Here is a 24,961-nt window from a genome sequence, read left to right on the forward strand (position 1 = left end):
ACCTCGCGGTAAATAGTGGGCCGAAATTGGGAATTCGCAATTTTAAAATGGATGATGAATTGCATTTAAGGAATCTCAAATAGAGAATACTTAAATGTAATTCTTTGCAAAATAGTGAAATCGCTATTACCGATTTTTGCATTTGGGATGATGAATCCCAAATGCAAAAATCGCACTCGCAAAGGGCCAGATTCTCAGAATCTGGCCCTTTGCGAGCCGATTTCGGCTTGATGAATCAGGCTGATAGCCTCACCACGGCCAAGCGCAAATTCGGAACATGCCCCGGAAGCAGGATATTGGGCGAGCCTGTCCTCTAAAAAATTAGCATATAGAGAACCGACAAACTTGGGATAATGGGCTGATTGACGATAAGGTAAAATTTAGAGGCCAAGGTGAATTTGGCAGCGTTTCTGTCATCAAGGGAATGTATGTAACTTTATTAATAGAGCTGGTACAACTGGAAGATAGACATATGAGAGAATATAGCAGACTTATTTTAAAAGTGGTATAATTTGATTGAAGAACAGTACAACTGCTGAAAGTAATTTCATGTAATGTGAATGGCTTTTTGAACGCACAAAACAGAGGAGACATGTTAAAATGGCTAGATTCCTTATCCCCACAGGTGTTTGTTTTTGCAGGAGACACATTTTAAATCTAACTCCCCCAACTTTTCACTCCCCATGAAGTGTGCTCATGCATACTTTGCTTCCTTCGATGCGTCAGTGCGTGCAGTGGGTATTCTTTTATCTACAGAGTTAGATTGGGAGATGGGTAAGGTGATTCGGGATGAAGAAGCAAGGTGGATTTGGATAGAAGTCTTAGTTAATGAGATAGCTTTTGTCCTGCTCAACTATTATGGACCAATTGGGGATGACTGAATGGCCCTGAAACAGATATACGTTCTGCTGGTCAATGCACATGGGTTTATAATCATGGGAGTAGATTTCAACCTAATTCAAAATCTGGGCCTGGTTACCTCCAACAAGGGAAAAAAGCAATTAAAACCTAAAACAGATAGATTTTTTTAAATAATAAAAGAGGATCCATGGAGGGTAGACCATCCGGGCATTACCGAGTTCACGTGCTACACAGATGGGATTTAAAACAGCATCCCGTCTGGATTTCTTTTTGATAAGCAATCATCTCCCAAGAGGGGAATCTCTGATTCTCTCTGCTCGTTCTCAGATCCCTCTCTGATCTCTTTGATACTACACTTGCCCGCCCCCAAGAGAAAAAATAATAGGTGGCACTTTGATAAAACTTTGCTCTCAGACCAAAAATGGATTGATTAAACCCGTGATTTTTTAATGTGGTTCTTTAAGGAAAATGTGAATACGGCACCAGGTTTTATGGTGTGGGAGGCTTTCAAGGTCAGTTTTAGGGGACGGGTGGTGGCATACAGGGCCAATCTTGATGAATTGAGGAAACTTAAGATTGCTGGACTCCAGGGGTCGGTGGACCGGGGGAGCGGAAGAAGAGACCGCAGGAATTGATAAGGGCAAAGAAAGAGTTGAAAAGTTTTTTTTATGCTCGAGAAAATTGCTGGAAGAAAAGCTTTTCGACAAAAGGTTTAGTAAGAGAGCCAGCATATCAGGAAATTTTTAGCCTGGTCTACAAAAGTGCATCAGAGCAAGCAATTAATCCCACAAATTAAGGATCCCAGTACTAGGCCCCTTGTGAATGATAAAGACGAAATTGCTGAAATGTTTGTCCCTCATTTTAGCAGGATATATGTGGAAGTCCAGATAGTTAGCCCCCAGGCTCTTGCGGATTGTTTTAGGCCAACCCAGCTACCTACGATCCGTAAGGAGGACGGGATGTTCCTGAGTGAACCAATGACAACCGCAGAATTAAGTGAAATCATAAAAAAAAAATGGCAAATGCGAAGGCTAGTGGTAAGGATGGGATCGCTATTGAAGTTTATAAATTGTTTTTAGACAAACTTTCCCCATTTTTGCTATGACTATATATTCCAATTATGGCCAGGGTGGCGGTCTCAGATAGATTTAAGGAGTCAGTTATGATCTCTATTTTAAAAAAGGATAAGGATCCGAAAGACCCAAGTTCGTACAGCCCAATATGTCTACTAAATGCAGACTATAAGCTCTTGATGAAAATCTGGGCAAATAGGATCACAGGCTGTGTGCAATATCTGGTACATGCAGACCAAACAGGGTTTCTACCTGGACGATCGATGGCTGCAAATACTTGTTATCTGATCCAGTCCATCGACTACTTTTCTGCTAGAAAGGACAGTGCAGCTTTTTTAATGATGGATACAGAAGAGACATTCGACCTGGTGGACTGGCAGGCCCTCTTCTTTGTTTTGGGGAAGTTCAGTTTTCCACGCTGTCTGATTGAATGCTTGAGGGATTTTATAGGGAATCTATATATTCTGAGGAGGCGGGAGAAGTGGCGATAAGGCGGGGTACTAGGTAGAGTTGCCCTCTTTCTCCCCGTTTATTCTCACTCTTTATCGAGACACTAGTGATAAAAAATCTATCTAATATATTAATTCAAGCTCCCCGAGTAGGAATGGCAAAAATCAAGCTGTTTTCCGAGGATTTGATCCTGTACCGGAACCCAGAGAAATCAAATATCCAGAGAGCACTGGGAAACATCTAGGTGTTTACAGAGTTGGGGGGGGGACAGGTTCAATCAGTCCAAAATGGAGCTTCTTTTATTTTAATGCACCAAGAATAGAGCTACCAGAAGGGGTAACATTTCTGCCTTTCAAACCTATTAGATATCTGGGCCTTTATGTCACAGTAGACTTCCTTCAACTTTTTCATCTGAATTATGATAGAACATTTGATAAAAAGTCTGCTAGAAAGATGGGCCCAGTTACCTTTGTTGTTAATAGGACGAGTCTCTTTGATAAAGATGTCGATACTTCCCGTGCTGATATTTCTATTTTTAAATCTTCCTCTAAAGGTACCAATCTCGTATTTTAATAAAGTTGACAAGGTGATTCAGGAGTTTGTTTGGGCCAACAAAAAACCTCAGATTAAGCTATCTATTTTACAATTGGATGTAGGACAGGGGGGTCCCTCATTTACCTCATTTAGCGACTTATTACCAAGCTGTGCTACTCAGCTGAACAACTCAGCTATTGGCCCCTATTTCACATTTTGATGAATTCCTACTTGATCTTATGTTAATAGAGAGTGCAATTAAACTGCCAGTATTCCTGTACACCTCAAAGCTACCAAAAAAGACTAGATATAAGGTCGTCAATACACTCTTAAGCCGCATTCAGTGATTGAATAAAAACTTTAATATCCCACTATGCCATGCAATTTCTTCTCTTTGTGACTGTGAGTTATGGGGCCTTAAACTCACACAAAAGGGGATCCAGCCACAGAATATGCTAGGTTTTTGTAAGTTGGGTGACTTCTACAACGGCACTACTCTGGTGACGTGGGATGTCTTGGCAAAACAATTTGAACCTCAGAGCCCCTGTCTCTGGTTAAGCTTTAGGCAGATTACATACTTTCTCCTGACCATTTATAGTGGAATCAGTGAGAGAGCCAGATTAATTTTAAAAGCAGCCTTTGAGGTAAATCTAACTGGTATCTTCAGTTGCTATAGGTTACTATGACAGGAGATGAATAAGAGCCTCATCGAAACAATGCTCCCAAAAATTGCTCAGGAAACCAACTGCTGGTTCAATAGCCAGGAATGGGTATGTGTATGTGAACTTGGCCACAGGGCTTTGAGGGCGGACAATTTTAAAAGAAGGTCCTTTCTTTCTAGATGGGTGGCCTATTAACCTCCCTTCAGACTTCATAAATGGTTCCCTACAACCTCGAATGTTTTAGATGCAATTTGCCAGAGGCAGGGGATTGGTCACATACATTTTCTACTTGCCAGAGATTACAATACTTTTGGGAGGAGGTGGAGTTGTCCAGCACTCAATATATAGGTAATGTTTTGCTTTCCTAGCCATGGCAGTAGCCAGGTCTTTAATACTACAGAATTGGAGATATCAGAAAATCCGTACATTGGGTCAGTGGCTACTTAAGCTGGAACTGACCTATAAATTTGAAGAGGCCTACGCAAAAAGGATAGGGGTGCTGCGGAGATTGGGGCTGACCTGGGAGGGCTATGTTGCGATTGTGTAAACAAATGATATTACGTAATTTGAGTGATCTTTTGTATAAACTTAATATCAATGGGCATTACCCCTCTGCATGTTTTCGTAACAGTTAAAAGGTGGATAGTCCCCAGGTGAGAGCTTTGGGGGTAGAATTAAATTAATTATGAAGTACCCCTTTTCAAAGAATTGCCTGAAACCACATAGGTCATCAAGTTAGGGGTTACATGTTATCACTGAGCTGCTATTTAGAAATGCTGGTATTGCACACAAAGTAAAATGGGATACGAATTCATGCTTTTTAACACTGTACGTTTTAAAAATGGGACTCAATATTTTATAGATTTTTATCTCTCTTTTTTTGCATATCCTGTTTATCATATTTATCATACAAAATGGTGCTATTTATTGTCTATTTTAATATGTGATTGGAGATTTTGTAAATCTGTCTGCTTCATGTTCCTTGGTTAACATGTCTGTTATGCTTTTTACGCTCACAAAAACAAAAGTAGGAGCACCAAGTAGAAGAATGGCTTAGAAGGTCAGTGAGTGAGTGAAATTACAACTAGCCAAGCATATTCAAAGCAATATGTTTAGGTATTTATTTGCCATATATTTGAGTGAGTGAGTGAGTGAATGAGTGCTTCAGGAAGCCACTGAGCCAGCAAGTGAGTTGTGAGGTGCTTGAATGAGTGAGTGAGTGAAATTAGTAAACATGAAAGCATATTTGTAGCAAAGGTTTTGAGGTACTTAGTTGCTTTACGTTTTCATGTCTTGTGATATATTTGAACACCCTGTTATCTTTTACATTTTGACCACAGGCTTTAATGGGAAAACCATATGGATCAATTCCCAGAAAAACTGTCCCACGAGCTGAACAAGCAAATGCTATGAACTTTGCCACATTGTGGGACTTTAGTGTAAGTCTAATGTTTTTGTCAGAAATACAATTTTTACTCAATGCCTAACCCATTTGGTAAACCTTTACCCTACCTGTGGCATTATCCAACATATTTAGGTAAGGATGTATAATGAAGGTGACTTTAAATACCAAGCCTGATAAAATGTTGTTCGATTGGTACTCCTGATACTAAATACAATGGTGGTAATCAAATTTACCATGATGACCTACGATTGCCACAGGATGAAATATATATATATATATATATATATATATATATATATATATATATATATATATATATATATATATATATATATATATATATATATATATATATATATATATATATATATATATTACCTACTGGCTATCGCCAGTAGGTATATATAGTTAGGATTATTTGTCTATGGAACTTTTGAAAATTCTATGTCTAATAACTTTGGCGTTTGTGGACGGAATCGGCTGAAATTTTCAGGAAAATGGCACATTTTGTTTCTGAGCAGCCCTTGAAAATTTGGGGGGGTTTCCTCAAGGAGGGGCCGAGAAAAAAGGGGGGTCCCAAAACGCGTTTTTCCCATGTTAATTTCCATAGGGCGGTTGGACTCACTTTTAGCTCGAACGGCTGAATGGATTTGCACGAAACTTGGCAAAATTGTAGGGACTGTTAGCCCGATGTGCCTTTGCTAGGTCTCAATATATGTGCTCCAGTAGTTTTTGAGAAATTAACGTTTAAAACAAGATATATATCTGTAACAGCGCTCCGGGCTGCGCTCCGGTTCGCTTACTTTTCGCGAAACTGAACTTTGCGCGCAGAAAGCTGATTGGCTCCCCGGTGTCTGTCAACATTCTAAACAGTCCGGAGCGGCCGCCATCTTATCTCTCGGTAGGATCGAGAGAGAAGAAGAGGTGAAAAACGAAGGGGGAATTTAATGAAAGGGGGCAAGGTATACCCCTCTTGACCCCCTAGGAATGTTGTTGGGGTTATTAAAGGGTCCCGTGAGGAAAATAAAAAAAAAATGATTTTTCACGGTAGAAGCGCTTCACGGGCCGCGAACTGGGCCGCAAACTGGTAGCGAAACGGGAATTCGCCATTTTGTGCTTCGTTTTAATTAAATTACTAGGTATAAGGGGGTGCGGGAGACGTATCCTAATCCCCTATGTTTCATGAGGGTGGCTGAGGAGGCTCATATATGTTGATACATCTCTTCCAGCGGCTGTGCGTGAGCTTTTTATTTTTTTTGCTGCGTGACGTCTGTTAACGTTCGATTCGATGGAAATCAGGAAGTGTTGACCGCCAATTTGTCACTGCGATAAAATATTTTGTTATAAATGAATCCTTATTGATAAACATTGTCTGCGCCATCTTGCCTTTTTTCCAATGCCACAATTTTGTCGTGCACGGCAGTCATTTTAGATGCCAGGCTGGTCCCAGGCTATCACCTACCCCTGCGGATGTAGTTTATGGCCCCAGCTGTAGAGAATCCAGACATGCCAACACTCCCGATTCAGGCGTGAGACTACTGATTTCAGTGCTAGTCTCCCGCCTCCCGATTTCTGCAAGCAAAAACCCGGGGGCATATTACCAACAACTAGCGATAATTTTTGTCTCTAACTTGTTTAGAGACAAAAATTATCGCCGCACATCGGCGATTTTTATCGCAGATAAACCTTGCTATTAGCAAGGTTTATCGCAAATGCGATAAAAAACGGCCGCAATGCATTTATATCGCTGAAAAGTCAGCGATATTCATGTATTATCGAGCAAATGCTCTTAGCCATGTTATCCACCTCCCATTGGATAACATGGCTAAGAACTGCTCAGGGCACTATCACTGACATGCAAAGCGGGGCCCACGATGGTCGCTATCTCCTTTTAGCTGTCACTAACTGGTGTTAGCGACAGCTTGGTAATAGGGAGATAATTTTATCTCCGCTTTCTTGGCTTTTAAAGCCAAAAAAGCGGAGATAAACCCCCTTGATAATATGCACCATGATTCCTCGGGGGTTTCAGCTGACAGGGCTTGGTATTGTGTTACGTGGTAATTCTTCCAGGAAACGTCAGAGGGTCGATGCAGGGGTTCTAGAAGGGGTGATAAACCATTTAAGCCTCATAAACAAGCGCATGGTCTTTTAAAGATCTGTGAAGTACTCGGGGCGGCGGTGTGTGTGTGTCCTCTTTCAGGAGCGGGCGGGGGGGGGGGGGAATGCCAGCAACTTCCAGGCTAGGCAGTGTTCAACACTTGCATCACCCTTTCTCTGCCTGCTATTGCGCTCCATGCTTCGGAAAGGTAAGAAAAAGAACGTGCATTTGAGTTTGAAATGTCCGATCCTGTAGCAGTACACTTGCAAAGCCCACACATGACAATAACCCGATTCAAGGCCCCATTCACCCGTTTTAAAAAAAATATATAACACTCCAACAAAGTAACATTATAAAACTTTATTAACTTTTAAATATAATGAACGGAACAAAAACTGTAAAAACATTTAAACATTTTTCACCAAAAAAAGCAACAATTGTCAGAAGCTGTCTTTTGTGCGAATAGTCCCAAGGCAGCACAACGTGCTGAGTTCTGGACGGCACCCAGGTGATGTCGCCTGGGTGCCGCACTGGTTTTGGTATCCTACAATGCTGCTCCGAAAATTGGCGTGGGGCGTCCCGGGTGGTGCGGGGGGAGGCCTCGTCAGTAGCGGTCTGTTGTGCGAATAGTCCCAAGGCAGCAGAACGCGCTGAGATGTTGATGGCACCCAGGTGATGTCCAGTAAACTGCCGCACTGGTTTTGGTATCCTACAATGCTGCTCCGAAAATTGGCGTGGGGGGGGCGTGGGGGAGGCGGCGTGAACGGGCCTCCCCAGGTGGCGGCCATCCAGCTGAGTTGCGCCCGCTCTTGCGGCTACAGCGTCTCGCTCACCATGTTGTTGAGTTGCTCCCACTCTTGCAGTGCAGCGATAGGCGGCTGCCACGTGACTCTTAAAATGGCGGACGGCTCTTCGGTTTTGGGCCTGTTCCACTAAAATGGCCCTGGGACACCTTGGAACTCGGACGCTTGCCTGCTAGGGCTTGGGCTCCATTCTCGAAAAGCGTCCCCTCAGCCGTGAAGATTCTACAAAAGTCTTGGGGGCCCTCGACTCCCGCAGGCTTCCGGTGGGGAGTGGCTGCCATGATTGCTCGCGGAATGACCACGACGGAGCCACGAGATGGTGGTGCTCTCATGCTGACGCCAGCTTCAGTCTGAAACATCCAGAAACAAGGTGGGGCTTTCATCGTTTGGGAAAAAAAAAATGTTCTAAACCAATGAAAAGTGTTATTTTTAGGTCACATGACCAAGCCTTCCATCTTTAGGAAACCAAAAGTAAAATGAACCAATGAAAAGTTTTATAAACAAGTCACATGACCTGTTATGCGGCATAGGGCTACAAAAAGCGTAGAAAATCCGTTGGCACGTGAGGCGGCGTCAGTAGCGGACCGATGTGCGAATAGGCCGAAGGCAGCACAACGCGCCGAGATCCGGATGGCACCGAGGTGGTGTCCAGTAAATTGCCGCACTGGTGTGGCCATCCTACAATGCTGCGCCGAAAGACGGCGTGTCCAGCTGAGTTCCGGTCACTCTTGCGGTACAGTGACTCGAACGCGCCGAGATCCGGATGGCACCGAGGTTGTGTCCAGCAAGTTGCCGCACTGGTGTGGCCATCCTACAATGCTGTGCCGAAAGTCGGCGTGGGGTGCCCCGTTGGCTTATGAGGTGATGTCAGTAGTGGACCGATGTGTGAATAGGTCGGAACCAGCACAAGGCGTAGTTGAGAGTTCTGAGCAGTGCTTGTAAGACTATCTGAAGCTTATTATAAGAATCAGACTAAGTTGAAGACTGTCTGAAGCTTATTTGCACCTTTTGCAGCTTCACTATTGCCCAAGGTGGTGTCCAGCAAATTGCTGCACTGGTGTGGCCATCCTACAATGCTGCGCCGAAAGACGGCGTGTTCAGCTGAGTTCCGGTCACTCTTGCGGTACAGTGACTCGAACGCGCCGAGATCCGGATGGCACCGAGGTGGTGTCCAGCAAGTTGCTGCACTGGTATGGCCTTCCTACAATGCTGCGCCGAAAGACGGCGTGACCAGCTGAGTTCCGGTCACTCTTGCGGTACAGTGACTCGAACGCGCCGAGATCCGGATGGCACCGAGGTGGTGTCCAGCAAGTGACCGCACTGGTGTGGCCATCCTACAATGCTGCGCCGAAAGTCAGTGTGGGGTGCCCCGTTGGCTTATGAGGTGATGTCAGTAGTGGACCGATGTGTGAATAGGTCGGAACCAGCACAAGGCGCCCTGCACTGTTGAGCTTTTTACAATGCCTGTTTTTTGTTGTTTCCCCTCCATCAAAAACAAAAAAAAAATATAAAACTGTGCAAAAATACAAAAAAATGTTTAGAAAAGCAGTGCTTGTAAGACTGTCTGAAGCTCTTTTGCACCTGCTGCAGCTTCACTATTGCCCTGGTGTGGCCAAAGATCGCCCATGACATAGGCGGCCGGCTCCCGAGGTCCGGCGGAACTTTTTTCCTTTTCCTTTCTGCTTGTCCCACAATCCGTTTCACCTGAAGACACGACCAGGTTCCTGAATGTGTGCAGGGGGACGCTATTGATTGAATGAAAATGGCGGCTTGACACAAAGCTGACTCAAGCGTTGCTGTTGATGCTATACAGACAAAAATTGGTTTTCAGTTTGTACATTCTTCAGGATTTTTTTTTCCATCCAAGGCTGATTGAGAGTTTGTAGAAAAATGGCTTCAGATTTTCCACATATTACTCTTCAACATTCTTCCTAAATGTAACAATGTGAGACTCACTAGGAGAACGGCTGTTTAACTTTCCTTTCAAAATGCTGCCAACAATATTTTCTGAATGGAAGACACCATCTTGTAGCATAAAGGGCCGAAAGGGGTTCTGGTCTGGCCGATTGTTGGTGGAGACATTTTGACTATATCTTGGACCTGCCCGGCCTCGCCCAAAATGGCGCCGGTATAAATGGGACTCGTAACTCCTTGCCCGCAAATGTATATCTAGAAAATTTTATTGTAAGTTCCTCTACAGTGTAAATGTCTCCTCATCATATACGATTTCAGTTTGCTCCGTGGCCGGCCCACGTGGTTATAGGCCCGTATTTGTATACTGACATTTTCACAATAAAGGTTATTAAAACAAAACATGGTAGTAGTATTTACATTGGTAAAGTTTTTAATTTTAGTCACTGTTTTCGAATCAGTAAAAGGCAAGTGAAATAAAGCAGTCCAATTACATGACGGATAAAAGGTATATTATGTAGGAACGCAGTAAAGATAAATGGTCAAGGGCAGTTGTGTTTTCCACTCCTGCAACATAAAGTGATCGATAAGAATCTGATAATCAGGCGTATCGGCGACTAAGACAGCAGGACGAGTCTCTTTTACTCAACGGCTCCGTCATGGAACGAAGAAACGCCCTTTTTCTCGAAAAAGGAATATATTTTACTTGCAGGACAGTTGTAAATTTTCCGGGAAAGTACATTAGCCTGGAATATTATAACATATATGTTTAAAAAAAAATAATGTTCGAAAACAATAAAAAGCGTAATTTTTAGGTCATATGACCAAGCTTTTCATCATTAAAATAACAAAAGTAAAATGAACCAATGAAAAGTTTTATTAACAAGTCACATGACCTGTTATGCTTACGTTACGCGCTGCGCGCCGCGCCCCGGATCACTTCCGGGTGCGCTAACGCGGCGTGTCATATAACGCATTACGTGACAACGTAGGTCAAGAATATAGTCAAAATGTCTCCACCAACCAGCGTTCGGAACACAACCCCTTTCAGCAGTCCAAAAAGTTCTGTTAAATGACAACAGAGGGGACAGGCAACAAGAACCATCAGTCAAAGAGGGGAGGGCAAGTTCTTCTCTTCCGGGTCATGTTGGGGCGCTACCGGAACTGATCGAATTGGTAGTCTACAGTGTTTCGGATTGTTTCAGACTAAAGCTGGCGTCAGCATGAGAGCACTACCATCTCGTAGCTCCGTAGTGGCCATTCCACGAGCAGACATGGCAGCCGCTCCCCACCAGAAGCCTGCGGGAGTCGGGGGCCCCCAAGACTTTTGTAGAATCTTCAAGGCTGAGGGGACGCTTTCGAGAATGGGACCCAAGCCCTATCAGGGAAGCGTCCGAGTTCCAAGGTGTCCCAGGGCCATTTTAGTGGACCAGGCCTAAAACCGAAGAGCCGGCCGCCATTTTGAGAGTCCTGTGGCAGCCGCCTATCGTTGCATCGCAAGAGCGGGATCAACTCAACTACATGGTGAGCGAGACGCTGTAGTCGCAAGAGCGGGCGGTAAACAGCTGAATGGCGGAAGAGGCACAGTGTAGCAAAAGCGGGCGGAATGGCAACTAAAACGGTAAAGGGGCGCCCCACTACAGCGTGTCTTCAGGTCAAACGGATTGTGGGACAAAGTCCAGAATAGAAGAGTCATCAAAAGGCAAAAAGTTCCGCCGGACCCCGGGAGCCGGCCGCCTATGTCGGGGGCGATCTCAGGCTACACCAGTGCTATAAGACTTGGGGAGGGGGTCGGAGCCAAGCGTCTTCTCCGAGTCCGTGCCATCACACCGCCCCTCGGGGGCCTCCGTCAAGCGGTTTAGGGAGGTACCATATAACATTGTTTTCAAATGCAGTCAGGTCCACAAACGACCCTCACTTACTTTGAGAATAGTGAAGCTGCAGTAGGTGGAAATAAGCTTCAGACAGTCTTACAAGCACTGCTTTTGTAAACATTTTTTGATTTTTTTGTATTTTTGCACAGTTTTATATATTTTTTTGTTTTTGATGGAGGGGAAACAACAAAGCACAGGCATTGAAAAAGGCTCAAACTCAGAACTCTGAACTATGGCACCCAACATCCAGGACTTTCCATCCGGATCTTGGCGCCTTGTGCTACTTCCGACCTATTCACACATCGGTCCACTACTGACATCATCTTATAAACCAACGTTATGTAAATAGTTATTTAATAAAATGTTTTACCCTGTTTCTTTGCTGGTGTGTTGTCTATATTTTTAATATTTGCATAGGGTTTGTCGTTATTTTGGGCGGGATGGGTGACGGAGCCGAGCTGTCTTGCAGCCCTCATGGTGTGGAGCTCAGTTCATCTCACTAGTTTCGTATTTCTCATGAGGGGTTGTGGTTAATGTTTCTATTTTAGCGAGGTCAAAAAGAGATCCCATTAGTGGCCTACTGATTTTGCTCGATTCCATTTGTTTTTTTAAACGATTTTTCACTATCTGCAAAGACTAAACAGAGTATTGCGACTCTGTGCTTGTTTGTAAATAGAGAATGAACCAAAGAGAACCAATTCTAAAACAGTAAATGCTTGGATAACAATCAATCAAATGGAGAGAGAAGCAGGCACGACGGATTACAATGGGGCAAAGGCCTGCGTTAACTACCCTTCACTATCTACAAAGAGAGAGTACTCCTAAGAGAAAAGAGAGGGGAAGGGGGGTGCAGCGTTCAAAGCACATCAGCGTGCATAAATACGAAAATGTTTTTATCTATCACGTACTTGACATTTTAAAGCTTTTCATATTTGCTATTAAAAAACCATTGAAATTCACTGAAAAAACCATAGGTTATAGTCGATATATAGTTAGGAATTTGCATTTACAAAACCTTGAAAATTCAATGAAAAAACCATTGGTTTTAGGCCATATATAGTTAGGGATTTGCATTTACAAAACCTTATTTTACTCGCATAAAACCATTGAAATTCCATATATAGTCAGATGCGCTAACTATATATCGCGCACCCGCAATCCACTGCTGATGATGTCACATATTACATCATTCATGACATGGTCAGTGACATCACTGATGACATCACTGATGACAACTCAAATGACATCACTGATGACATCTCAAATGACATCACTGATGACATCACTGATGACAACTCAAATGACATCACTGACAACATCACAGATGACATCATTCATGTGTTAATACGATGAACCTCTACAGACTCTGATATATCCTTAGATACACTCAGTGAAAACAGACACTCACAGACTGTCACTCATCCATGGAGTTACTCATACACCTAGACAGTCATGCAAAGAATCAAACACACCTCCAATTCCTCAACTATACAGTTATACACACCTTACTTATTGAAACATATTCTAACACATATTTACTCTCTTATACAATCCTTGATACATGTTCACAATGATCCATACAGCCACTCACACATTCACTGGCTCTTATGCACAGTTATTTATATATGTTAACTCTCACATGTACTGTGTTTTACATATGTACTTACTTTGACATGTAGCACTGAGATATCCATTCACTCACCAATACACTCATGCACACAGTCAACCGCCCATATAGCTGGTTCCACATGCACTCTTGAACTCATACACCTAGTTAATCAACTGCTTACACATCTATGCACAGAGTCACACACCTCCCAGCCACCCACACACATACTCAGTCTCCCATACAAATACTTGAGCAACCAATCAATAACCCATATAGTTATTCATATAGCTACTGATCAACACATGCAGCAGTTTACAGAACAACAGATATAATGATGCACAAATTAATACAGTTTAATCACTAACCCATGCACTCAGTGAGACACATTTAATCACTCCCTCATACAATCAGTCATGCACCTACTAAATCCTTCATCCAGACATTTATACATCCACTCATTCTTCAATATGTAAGACATATTTTAACTTTACAGAAACATACAGTCACTGGATGTTGTCATCAGTGATGTCATTTGAGTTGTCATCAGTGATGTCATCAGTGATGTCACTGACCATGTCATGAATGATGTAATATGTGACATCATCAGCAGTGGATTGCGGGTGCGCGATATATAGTTAGCGCATCTAACTATATATGGAATTTCAATGGTTTTATGCGAGTAAAATAAGGTTTTGTAAATGCAAATCCCTAACTATATATGGCCTAAAACCAATGTTTTTTTCATTGAATATATATATATATATATATATATATATATATATATATATATATATATATATATATATATATATATATATATATATATATATATATACAGCAAAGCAATTCTCCGAATCTGGAGCCCCCGACCCTTCAAGGCGGCCTCACGTAAAATGGGCTCGGAGTGACCCATCAAGAAACACCATCAAGTGTAGCACAAAGAGTGAGGCCCAATGCTGGAAAAAGAGGTTTTTAATCAGGCAGTTAGCAGCGCAGCGTTCTTCCATATACTAACGTTTCGGCGTGAGCCTTGTTCACAGCTGGAAGTCATAATCATGATTGGCAAGTGCGCGTGTGCCTGCTTTTGAAGAAATATCGGTCACCTGACAATGCATAAAAATACAAGTCCCGCAATGCATTGCAAACACATACTCAGTCATTATTCTGAAAGTTCACAATCTTTCTTTTACCATCGATATGGATTCAATGTTCTTACGTGCAATAACATTGTCTTGGTGTGGGATTATTCCATCAGAGTTGTCAGGCGGATTAGCAGTCTCTGCAGTGTAAAACGATTTTCGTTTTGCTTGAAAAAGAAACCCCATAGTCCAGCAAGATCGTAGAAGGATGTGAACCTTCACGAATCCTTTCCACCACGCGGACATGTTTTGCTCCTTTAGCTTTCCTCTGTAGGTTTGGCGCGTGGGTGGGTCATGCTCCTCATTTGAAATACAGCAAAGCAATTCTCCGAATCTGGAGCCCCCGACCCTTCAAGGCGGCCTCACGTAAAATGGGCTCGGAGTGACCCATCAAGAAACACCATCAAGTGTAGCACAAAGAGTGAGGCCCAATGCTGGAAAAAGAGGTTTTTAATCAGGCAGTTAGCAGCGCAGCGTTCTTCCATATACTAACGTTTCGGCGTGAGCCTTGTTCACAGCTGGAAGTCATAATCATGATTGGCAAGTGCGCGTGTGCCTGCTTTTGAAGAAATATCGGTCACCTGACAATGCATAAAAATACAAGTCCCGCAATGCATTGCAAACACATACTCAGTCATTATTCTGAAAGTTCACAATCTTTCTTTTACCATCGATATGGATTCAATGTTCTTACGTGCAATAACATTGTCTTGGTGTGGGATTATTCCATCAGAGTTGTCAGGCGGATTAGCAGTCTCTGCAGTGTAAAACGATTTTCGTTTTGCTTGAAAAAGAAACCCCATAGTCCAGCAAGATCGTAGAAGGATGTGAACCTTCACGAATCCTTTCCACCACGCGGACATGTTTTGCTCCTTTAGCTTTCCTCTGTAGGTTTGGCGCGTGGGTGGGTCATGCTCCTCATTTGAAATACAGCAAAGCAATTCTCCGAATCTGGAGCCCCCGACCCTTCAAGGCGGCCTCACATAAAATGGGCTCGGAGTGACCCATCAAGAAACACCATCAAGTGTAGCACAAAGAGTGAGGCCCAATGCTGGAAAAAGAGGTTTTTAATCAGGCAGTTAGCAGCGCAGCGTTCTTCCATATACTAACGTTTCGGCGTGAGCCTTGTTCACAGCTGGAAGTCATAATCATGATTGGCAAGTGCGCGTGTGCCTGCTTTTGAAGAAATATCGGTCACCTGACAATGCATAAAAATACAAGTCCCGCAATGCATTGCAAACACATACTCAGTCATTATTCTGAAAGTTCACAATCTTTCTTTTACCATCGATATGGATTCAATGTTCTTACGTGCAATAACATTGTCTTGGTGTGGGATTATTCCATCAGAGTTGTCAGGCGGATTAGCAGTCTCTGCAGTGTAAAACGATTTTCGTTTTGCTTGAAAAAGAAACCCCATAGTCCAGCAAGATCGTAGAAGGATGTGAACCTTCACGAATCCTTTCCACGACGCGGACATGTTTTGCTCCTTTAGCTTTCCTCTGTAGGTTTGGCGCGTGGGTGGGTCATGCTCCTCATTTGAAATACAGCAAAGCAATTCTCCGAATCTGGAGCCCCCGACCCTTCAAGGCGGCCTCACGTAAAATGGGCTCGGAGTGACCCATCAAGAAACACCATCAAGTGTAGCACAAAGAGTGAGGCCCAATGCTGGAAAAAGAGGTTTTTAATCAGGCAGTTAGCAGCGCAGCGTTCTTCCATATACTAACGTTTCGGCGTGAGCCTTGTTCACAGCTGGAAGTCATAATCATGATTGGCAAGTGCGCGTGTGCCTGCTTTTGAAGAAATATCGGTCACCTGACAATGCATAAAAATACAAGTCCCGCAATGCATTGCAAACACATACTCAATCATTATTCTGAAAGTTCACAATCTTTCTTTTACCATCGATATGGATTCAATGTTCTTACGTGCAATAACATTGTCTTGGTGTGGGATTATTCCATCAGAGTTGTCAGGCGGATTAGCAGTCTCTGCAGTGTAAAACGATTTTCGTTTTGCTTGAAAAAGAAACCCCATAGTCCAGCAAGATCGTAGAAGGATGTGAACCTTCACGAATCCTTTCCACCACGCCGACATGTTTTGCTCCTTTAGCTTTCCTCTGTAGGTTTGGCGCGTGGGTGGGTCATGCTCCTCATTTGAAATACAGCAAAGCAATTCTCCGAATCTGGAGCCCCCGACCCTTCAAGGCGGCCTCACGTAAAATGGGCTCGGAGTGACCCATCAAGAAACACCATCAAGTGTAGCACAAAGAGTGAGGCCCAATGCTGGAAAAAGAGGTTTTTAATCAGGCAGTTAGCAGCGCAGCGTTCTTCCATATACTAACGTTTCGGCGTGAGCCTTGTTCACAGCTGGAAGTCATAATCATGATTGGCAAGTGCGCGTGTGCCTGCTTTTGAAGAAATATCGGTCACCTGACAATGCATAAAAATACAAGTCCCGCAATGCATTGCAAACACATACTCAGTCATTATTCTGAAAGTTCACAATCTTTCTTTTACCATCGATATGGATTCAATGTTCTTACGTGCAATAACATTGTCTTGGTGTGGGATTATTCCATCAGAGTTGTCAGGCGGATTAGCAGTCTCTGCAGTGTAAAACGATTTTCGTTTTGCTTGAAAAAGAAACCCCATAGTCCAGCAAGATCGTAGAAGGATGTGAACCTTCACGAATCCTTTCCACCACGCGGACATGTTTTGCTCCTTTGGCTTTCCTCTGTAGGTTTGGCGCGTGGGTGGGTCATGCTCCTCATTTGAAATACAGCAAAGCAATTCTCCGAATCTGGAGCCCCCGACCCTTCAAGGCGGCCTCACGTAAAATGGGCTCTGCTTTGCTGTAAATCGTTTTACACTGCAGAGACTGCTAATCCGCCTGACAACTCTGATGGAATAATCCCACACCAAGACAATGTTATTGCACGTAAGAACATTGAATCCATATCGATGGTAAAAGAAAGATTGTGAACTTTCAGAATAATGACTGAGTATGTGTTTGCAATGCATTGCGGGACTTGTATTTTTATGCATTGTCAGGTGACCGATATTTCTTCAAAAGCAAGCACACGCGCACTTGCCAATCATGATTATGACTTCCAGCTGTGAACAAGGCTCACGCCGAAACGTTAGTATATGGAAGAACGCTGCGCTGCTAACTGCCTGATTAAAAACCTCTTTTTCCAGCATTGGGCCTCACTCTTTGTGCTACACTTGATGGTGTTTCTTGATGGGTCACTCCGAGCCCATTTTACGTGAGGCCGCCTTGAAGGGTCGGGGGCTCCAGATTCAGAGAATTGCTTTGCTGTATTTCAAATGAGGAGCATGACCCACCCACGCGCCAAACCTACAGAGGAAAGCTAAAGGAGCAAAACATGTCCGCGTGGTGGAAAGGATTCGTGAAGGTTCACATCCTTCTACGATCTTGCTGGACTATGGGGTTTCTTTTTCAAGCAAAACGAAAATCGTTTTACACTGCAGAGACTGCTAATCCGCCTGACAACTCTGATGGAATAATCCCACACCAAGACAATGTTATTGCACGTAAGAACATTGAATCCATATCGATGGTAAAAGAAAGATTGTGAACTTTCAGAATAATGACTGAGTATGTGTTTGCAATGCATTGCGGGACTTGTATTTTTATGCATTGTCAGGTGACCGATATTTCTTCAAAAGCAGGCACACGCGCACTTGCCAATCATGATTATGACTTCCAGCTGTGAACAAGGCTCACGCCGAAACGTTAGTATATGGAAGAACGCTGCGCTGCTAACTGCCTGATTAAAAACCTCTTTTTCCAGCATTGGGCCTCACTCTTTGTGCTACACTTGATGGTGTTTCTTGATGGGTCACTCCGAGCCCATTTTACGTGAGGCCGCCTTGAAGGGTCGGGGGCTCCAGATTCGGAGAATTGCTTTGCTGTATTTCAAATGAGGAGCATGACCCACCCACGCGCCAAACCTACAGAGGAAAGCTAAAGGAGCAAAACATGTCCGCGTGGTGGAAAGGATTCGTGAAGGTTCACATCCTTCTACGATCTTGCTGGACTATGGGGTTTCTTTTTCAAGCAAAACGAAAATCGTTTTACACTGCAGAGACTGCTAATCCGCCTGACAACTCTGATGGAATAATCCCACACCAAGACAATGTTATTGCACGTAAGAACATTGAATCCATATCGATGGTAAAAGAAAGATTGTGAACTTTCAGAATAATGACTGAGTATGTGTTTGCAATGCATTGCGGGACTTGTATTTTTATGCATTGTCAGGTGACCGATATTTCTTCAAAAGCAGGCACACGCGCACTTGCCAATCATGATTATGACTTCCAGCTGTGAACAAGGCTCACGCCGAAACGTTAGTATATGGAAGAACGCTGCGCTGCTAACTGCCTGATTAAAAACCTCTTTTTCCAGCATTGGGCCTCACTCTTTGTGCTACACTTGATGGTGTTTCTTGATGGGTCACTCCGAGCCCATTTTACGTGAGGCCGCCTTGAAGGGTCGGGGGCTCCAGATTCGGAGAATTGCTTTGCTGTATTTCAAATGAGGAGCATGACCCACCCACGCGCCAAACCTACAGAGGAAAGCTAAAGGAGCAAAACATGTCCGCGTGGTGGAAAGGATTCGTGAAGGTTCACATCCTTCTACGATCTTGCTGGACTATGGGGTTTCTTTTTCAAGCAAAACGAAAATCGTTTTACACTGCAGAGACTGCTAATCCGCCTGACAACTCTGATGGAATAATCCCACACCAAGACAATGTTATTGCACGTAAGAACATTGAATCCATATCGATGGTAAAAGAAAGATTGTGAACTTTCAGAATAATGACTGAGTATGTGTTTGCAATGCATTGCGGGACTTGTATTTTTATGCATTGTCAGGTGACCGATATTTCTTCAAAAGCAGGCACACGCGCACTTGCCAATCATGATTATGACTTCCAGCTGTGAACAAGGCTCACGCCGAAACGTTAGTATATGGAAGAACGCTGCGCTGCTAACTGCCTGATTAAAAACCTCTTTTTCCAGCATTGGGCCTCACTCTTTGTGCTACACTTGATGGTGTTTCTTGATGGGTCACTCCGAGCCCATTTTACGTGAGGCGGCCTTGAAGGGTCGGGGGCTCCAGATTCGGAGAATTGCTTTGCTGTATTTCAAATGAGGAGCATGACCCACCCACGCGCCAAACCTACAGAGGAAAGCTAAAGGAGCAAAACATGTCCGCGTGGTGGAAAGGATTCGTGAAGGTTCACATCCTTCTACGATCTTGCTGGACTATGGGGTTTCTTTTTCAAGCAAAACGAAAATCGTTTTACACTGCAGAGACTGCTAATCCGCCTGACAACTCTGATGGAATAATCCCACACCAAGACAATGTTATTGCACGTAAGAACATTGAATCCATATCGATGGTAAAAGAAAGATTGTGAACTTTCAGAATAATGACTGAGTATGTGTTTGCAATGCATTGCGGGACTTGTATTTTTATGCATTGTCAGGTGACCGATATTTCTTCAAAAGCAGGCACACGCGCACTTGCCAATCATGATTATGACTTCCAGCTGTGAACAAGGCTCACGCCGAAACGTTAGTATATGGAAGAACGCTGCGCTGCTAACTGCCTGATTAAAAACCTCTTTTTCCAGCATTGGGCCTCACTCTTTGTGCTACACTTGATGGTGTTTCTTGATGGGTCACTCCGAGCCCATTTTACGTGAGGCCGCCTTGAAGGGTCGGGGGCTCCAGATTCGGAGAATTGCTTTGCTGTATTTCAAATGAGGAGCATGACCCACCCACGCGCCAAACCTACAGAGGAAAGCTAAAGGAGCAAAACATGTCCGCGTGGTGGAAAGGATTCGTGAAGGTTCACATCCTTCTACGATCTTGCTGGACTATGGGGTTTCTTTTTCAAGCAAAACGAAAATCGTTTTACACTGCAGAGACTGCTAATCCGCCTGACAACTCTGATGGAATAATCCCACACCAAGACAATGTTATTGCACGTAAGAACATTGAATCCATATCGATGGTAAAAGAAAGATTGTGAACTTTCAGAATAATGACTGAGTATGTGTTTGCAATGCATTGCGGGACTTGTATTTTTATGCATTGTCAGGTGACCGATATTTCTTCAAAAGCAGGCACACGCGCACTTGCCAATCATGATTATGACTTCCAGCTGTGAACAAGGCTCACGCCGAAACGTTAGTATATGGAAGAACGCTGCACTGCTAACTGCCTGATTAAAAACCTCTTTTTCCAGCATTGGGCCTCACTCTTTGTGCTACACTTGATGGTGTTTCTTGATGGGTCACTCCGAGCCCATTTTACGTGAGGCCGCCTTGAAGGGTCGGGGGCTCCAGATTCGGAGAATTGCTTTGCTGTATTTCAAATGATGAGCATGACCCACCCACGCGCCAAACCTACAGAGGAAAGCTAAAGGAGCAAAACATGTCAGCGTGGTGGAAAGGATTCGTGAAGGTTCACATCCTTCTACGATTTTGCTGGACTATGGGGTTTCTTTTTCAAGCAAAACGAAAATCGTTTTACACTGCAGAGACTGCTAATCCGCCTGACAACTCTGATGGAATAATCCCACACCAAGACAATGTTATTGCACGTAAGAACATTGAATCCATATCGATGGTAAAAGAAAGATTGTGAACTTTCAGAATAATGACTGAGTATGTGTTTGCAATGCATTGCGGGACTTGTATTTTTATGCATTGTCAGGTGACCGATATTTCTTCAAAAGCAGGCACACGCGCACTTGCCAATCATGATTATGACTTCCAGCTGTGAACAAGGCTCACGCCGAAACGTTAGTATATGGAAGAACGCTGCGCTGCTAACTGCCTGATTAAAAACCTCTTTTTCCAGCATTGGGCCTCACTCTTTGTGCTACACTTGATGGTGTTTCTTGATGGGTCACTCCGAGCCCATTTTACGTGAGGCCGCCTTGAAGGGTCGGGGGCTCCAGATTCGGAGAATTGCTTTGCTGTATTTCAAATGAGGAGCATGACCCACCCACGCGCCAAACCTACAGAGGAAAGCTAAAGGAGCAAAACATGTCCGCGTGGTGGAAAGGATTCGTGAAGGTTCACATCCTTCTACGATCTTGCTGGACTATGGGGTTTCTTTTTCAAGCAAAACGAAAATCGTTTTACACTGCAGAGACTGCTAATCCGCCTGACAACTCTGATGGAATAATCCCACACCAAGACAATGTTATTGCACGTAAGAACATTGAATCCATATCGATGGTAAAAGAAAGATTGTGAACTTTCAGAATAATGACTGAGTATGTGTTTGCAATGCATTGCGGGACTTGTATTTTTATGCATTGTCAGGTGACCGATATTTCTTCAAAAGCAGGCACACGCGCACTTGCCAATCATGATTATGACTTCCAGCTGTGAACAAGGCTCACGCCGAAACGTTAGTATATGGAAGAACGCTGCGCTGCTAACTGCCTGATTAAAAACCTCTTTTTCCAGCATTGGGCCTCACTCTTTGTGCTACACTTGATGGTGTTTCTTGATGGGTCACTCCGAGCCCATTTTACGTGAGGCCGCCTTGAAGGGTCGGGGGCTCCAGATTCGGAGAATTGCTTTGCTGTATTTCAAATGAGGAGCATGACCCACCCACGCGCCAAACCTACAGAGGAAAGCTAAAGGAGCAAAACATGTCCGCGTGGTGGAAAGGATTCGTGAAGGTTCACATCCTTCTACGATCTTGCTGGACTATGGGGTTTCTTTTTCAAGCAAAACGAAAATCGTTTTACACTGCAGAGACTGCTAATCCGCCTGACAACTCTGATGGAATAATCCCACACCAAGACAATGTTATTGCACGTAAGAACATTGAATCCATATCGATGGTAAAAGAAAGATTGTGAACTTTCAGAATAATGACTGAGTATGTGTTTGCAATGCATTGCGGGACTTGTATTTTTATGCATTGTCAGGTGACCGATATTTCTTCAAAAGCAGGCACACGCGCACTTGCCAATCATGATTATGACTTCCAGCTGTGAACAAGGCTCACGCCGAAACGTTAGTATATGGAAGAACGCTGCGCTGCTAACTGCCTGATTAAAAACCTCTTTTTCCAGCATTGGGCCTCACTCTTTGTGCTACACTTGATGGTGTTTCTTGATGGGTCACTCCGAGCCCATTTTACGTGAGGCCGCCTTGAAGGGTCGGGGGCTCCAGATTCGGAGAATTGCTTTGCTGTATTTCAAATGAGGAGCATGACCCACCCACGCGCCAAACCTACAGAGGAAAGCTAAAGGAGCAAAACATGTCCGCGTGGTGGAAAGGATTCGTGAAGGTTCACATCCTTCTACGATCTTGCTGGACTATGGGGTTTCTTTTTCAAGCAAAACGAAAATCGTTTTACACTGCAGAGACTGCTAATCCGCCTGACAACTCTGATGGAATAATCCCACACCAAGACAATGTTATTGCACGTAAGAACATTGAATCCATATCGATGGTAAAAGAAAGATTGTGAACTTTCAGAATAATGACTGAGTATGTGTTTGCAATGCATTGCGGGACTTGTATTTTTATGCATTGTCAGGTGACCGATATTTCTTCAAAAGCAGGCACACGCGCACTTGCCAATCATGATTATGACTTCCAGCTGTGAACAAGGCTCACGCCGAAACGTTAGTATATGGAAGAACGCTGCACTGCTAACTGCCTGATTAAAAACCTCTTTTTCCAGCATTGGGCCTCACTCTTTGTGCTACACTTGATGGTGTTTCTTGATGGGTCACTCCGAGCCCATTTTACGTGAGGCCGCCTTGAAGGGTCGGGGGCTCCAGATTCGGAGAATTGCTTTGCTGTATTTCAAATGATGAGCATGACCCACCCACGCGCCAAACCTACAGAGGAAAGCTAAAGGAGCAAAACATGTCAGCGTGGTGGAAAGGATTCGTGAAGGTTCACATCCTTCTACGATTTTGCTGGACTATGGGGTTTCTTTTTCAAGCAAAACGACGATCGTTTTACACTGCAGAGACTGCTAATCCGCCTGACAACTCTGATGGAATAATCCCACACCAAGACAATGTTATTGCACGTAAGAACATTGAATCCATATCGATGGTAAAAGAAAGATTGTGAACTTTCAGAATAATGACTGAGTATGTGTTTGCAATGCATTGCGGGACTTGTATTTTTATGCATTGTCAGGTGACCGATATTTCTTCAAAAGCAGGCACACGCGCACTTGCCAATCATGATTATGACTTCCAGCTGTGAACAAGGCTCACGCCGAAACGTTAGTATATGGAAGAACGCTGCGCTGCTAACTGCCTGATTAAAAACCTCTTTTTCCAGCATTGGGCCTCACTCTTTGTGCTACACTTGATGGTGTTTCTTGATGGGTCACTCCGAGCCCATTTTACGTGAGGCCGCCTTGAAGGGTCGGGGGCTCCAGATTCGGAGAATTGCTTTGCTGTATTTCAAATGAGGAGCATGACCCACCCACGCGCCAAACCTACAGAGGAAAGCTAAAGGAGCAAAACATGTCCGCGTGGTGGAAAGGATTCGTGAAGGTTCACATCCTTCTACGATCTTGCTGGACTATGGGGTTTCTTTTTCAAGCAAAACGAAAATCGTTTTACACTGCAGAGACTGCTAATCCGCCTGACAACTCTGATGGAATAATCCCACACCAAGACAATGTTATTGCACGTAAGAACATTGAATCCATATCGATGGTAAAAGAAAGATTGTGAACTTTCAGAATAATGACTGAGTATGTGTTTGCAATGCATTGCGGGACTTGTATTTTTATGCATTGTCAGGTGACCGATATTTCTTCAAAAGCAGGCACACGCGCACTTGCCAATCATGATTATGACTTCCAGCTGTGAACAAGGCTCACGCCGAAACGTTAGTATATGGAAGAACGCTGCGCTGCTAACTGCCTGATTAAAAACCTCTTTTTCCAGCATTGGGCCTCACTCTTTGTGCTACACTTGATGGTGTTTCTTGATGGGTCACTCCGAGCCCATTTTACGTGAGGCCGCCTTGAAGGGTCGGGGGCTCCAGATTCGGAGAATTGCTTTGCTGTATTTCAAATGAGGAGCATGACCCACCCACGCGCCAAACCTACAGAGGAAAGCTAAAGGAGCAAAACATGTCCGCGTGGTGGAAAGGATTCGTGAAGGTTCACATCCTTCTACGATCTTGCTGGACTATGGGGTTTCTTTTTCAAGCAAAACGAAAATGGTTTTACACTGCAGAGACTGCTAATCCGCCTGACAACTCTGATGGAATAATCCCACACCAAGACAATGTTATTGCACGTAAGAACATTGAATCCATATCGATGGTAAAAGAAAGATTGTGAACTTTCAGAATAATGACTGAGTATGTGTTTGCAATGCATTGCGGGACTTGTATTTTTATGCATTGTCAGGTGACCGATATTTCTTCAAAAGCAGGCACACGCGCACTTGCCAATCATGATTATGACTTCCAGCTGTGAACAAGGCTCACGCCGA

At 43.8% G+C, this 24,961-nt stretch overlaps 1 protein-coding gene across 1 annotated transcript in view; it reads left to right on the top strand.

Annotated features, from left to right (window-relative positions):
- LOC147727211 (transmembrane channel-like protein 1) overlaps positions 1–24,961 on the top strand; it is a 371,185-nt gene that overhangs the window by 124,612 nt on the left and 221,612 nt on the right. The window contains exon 8 of the mRNA XM_086963587.1: positions 4,921–5,019. Coding sequence (XP_086819713.1) covers positions 4,921–5,019 — 99 coding nt within the window. The remainder of the gene's footprint in view (positions 1–4,920; positions 5,020–24,961) is intronic.

This window comes from Lissotriton vulgaris, chromosome 3_1, assembly GCF_964263255.1.
Source record: "Lissotriton vulgaris chromosome 3_1, aLisVul1.2, whole genome shotgun sequence".
NCBI classification, from domain to species: domain Eukaryota; kingdom Metazoa; phylum Chordata; class Amphibia; order Caudata; family Salamandridae; genus Lissotriton; species Lissotriton vulgaris.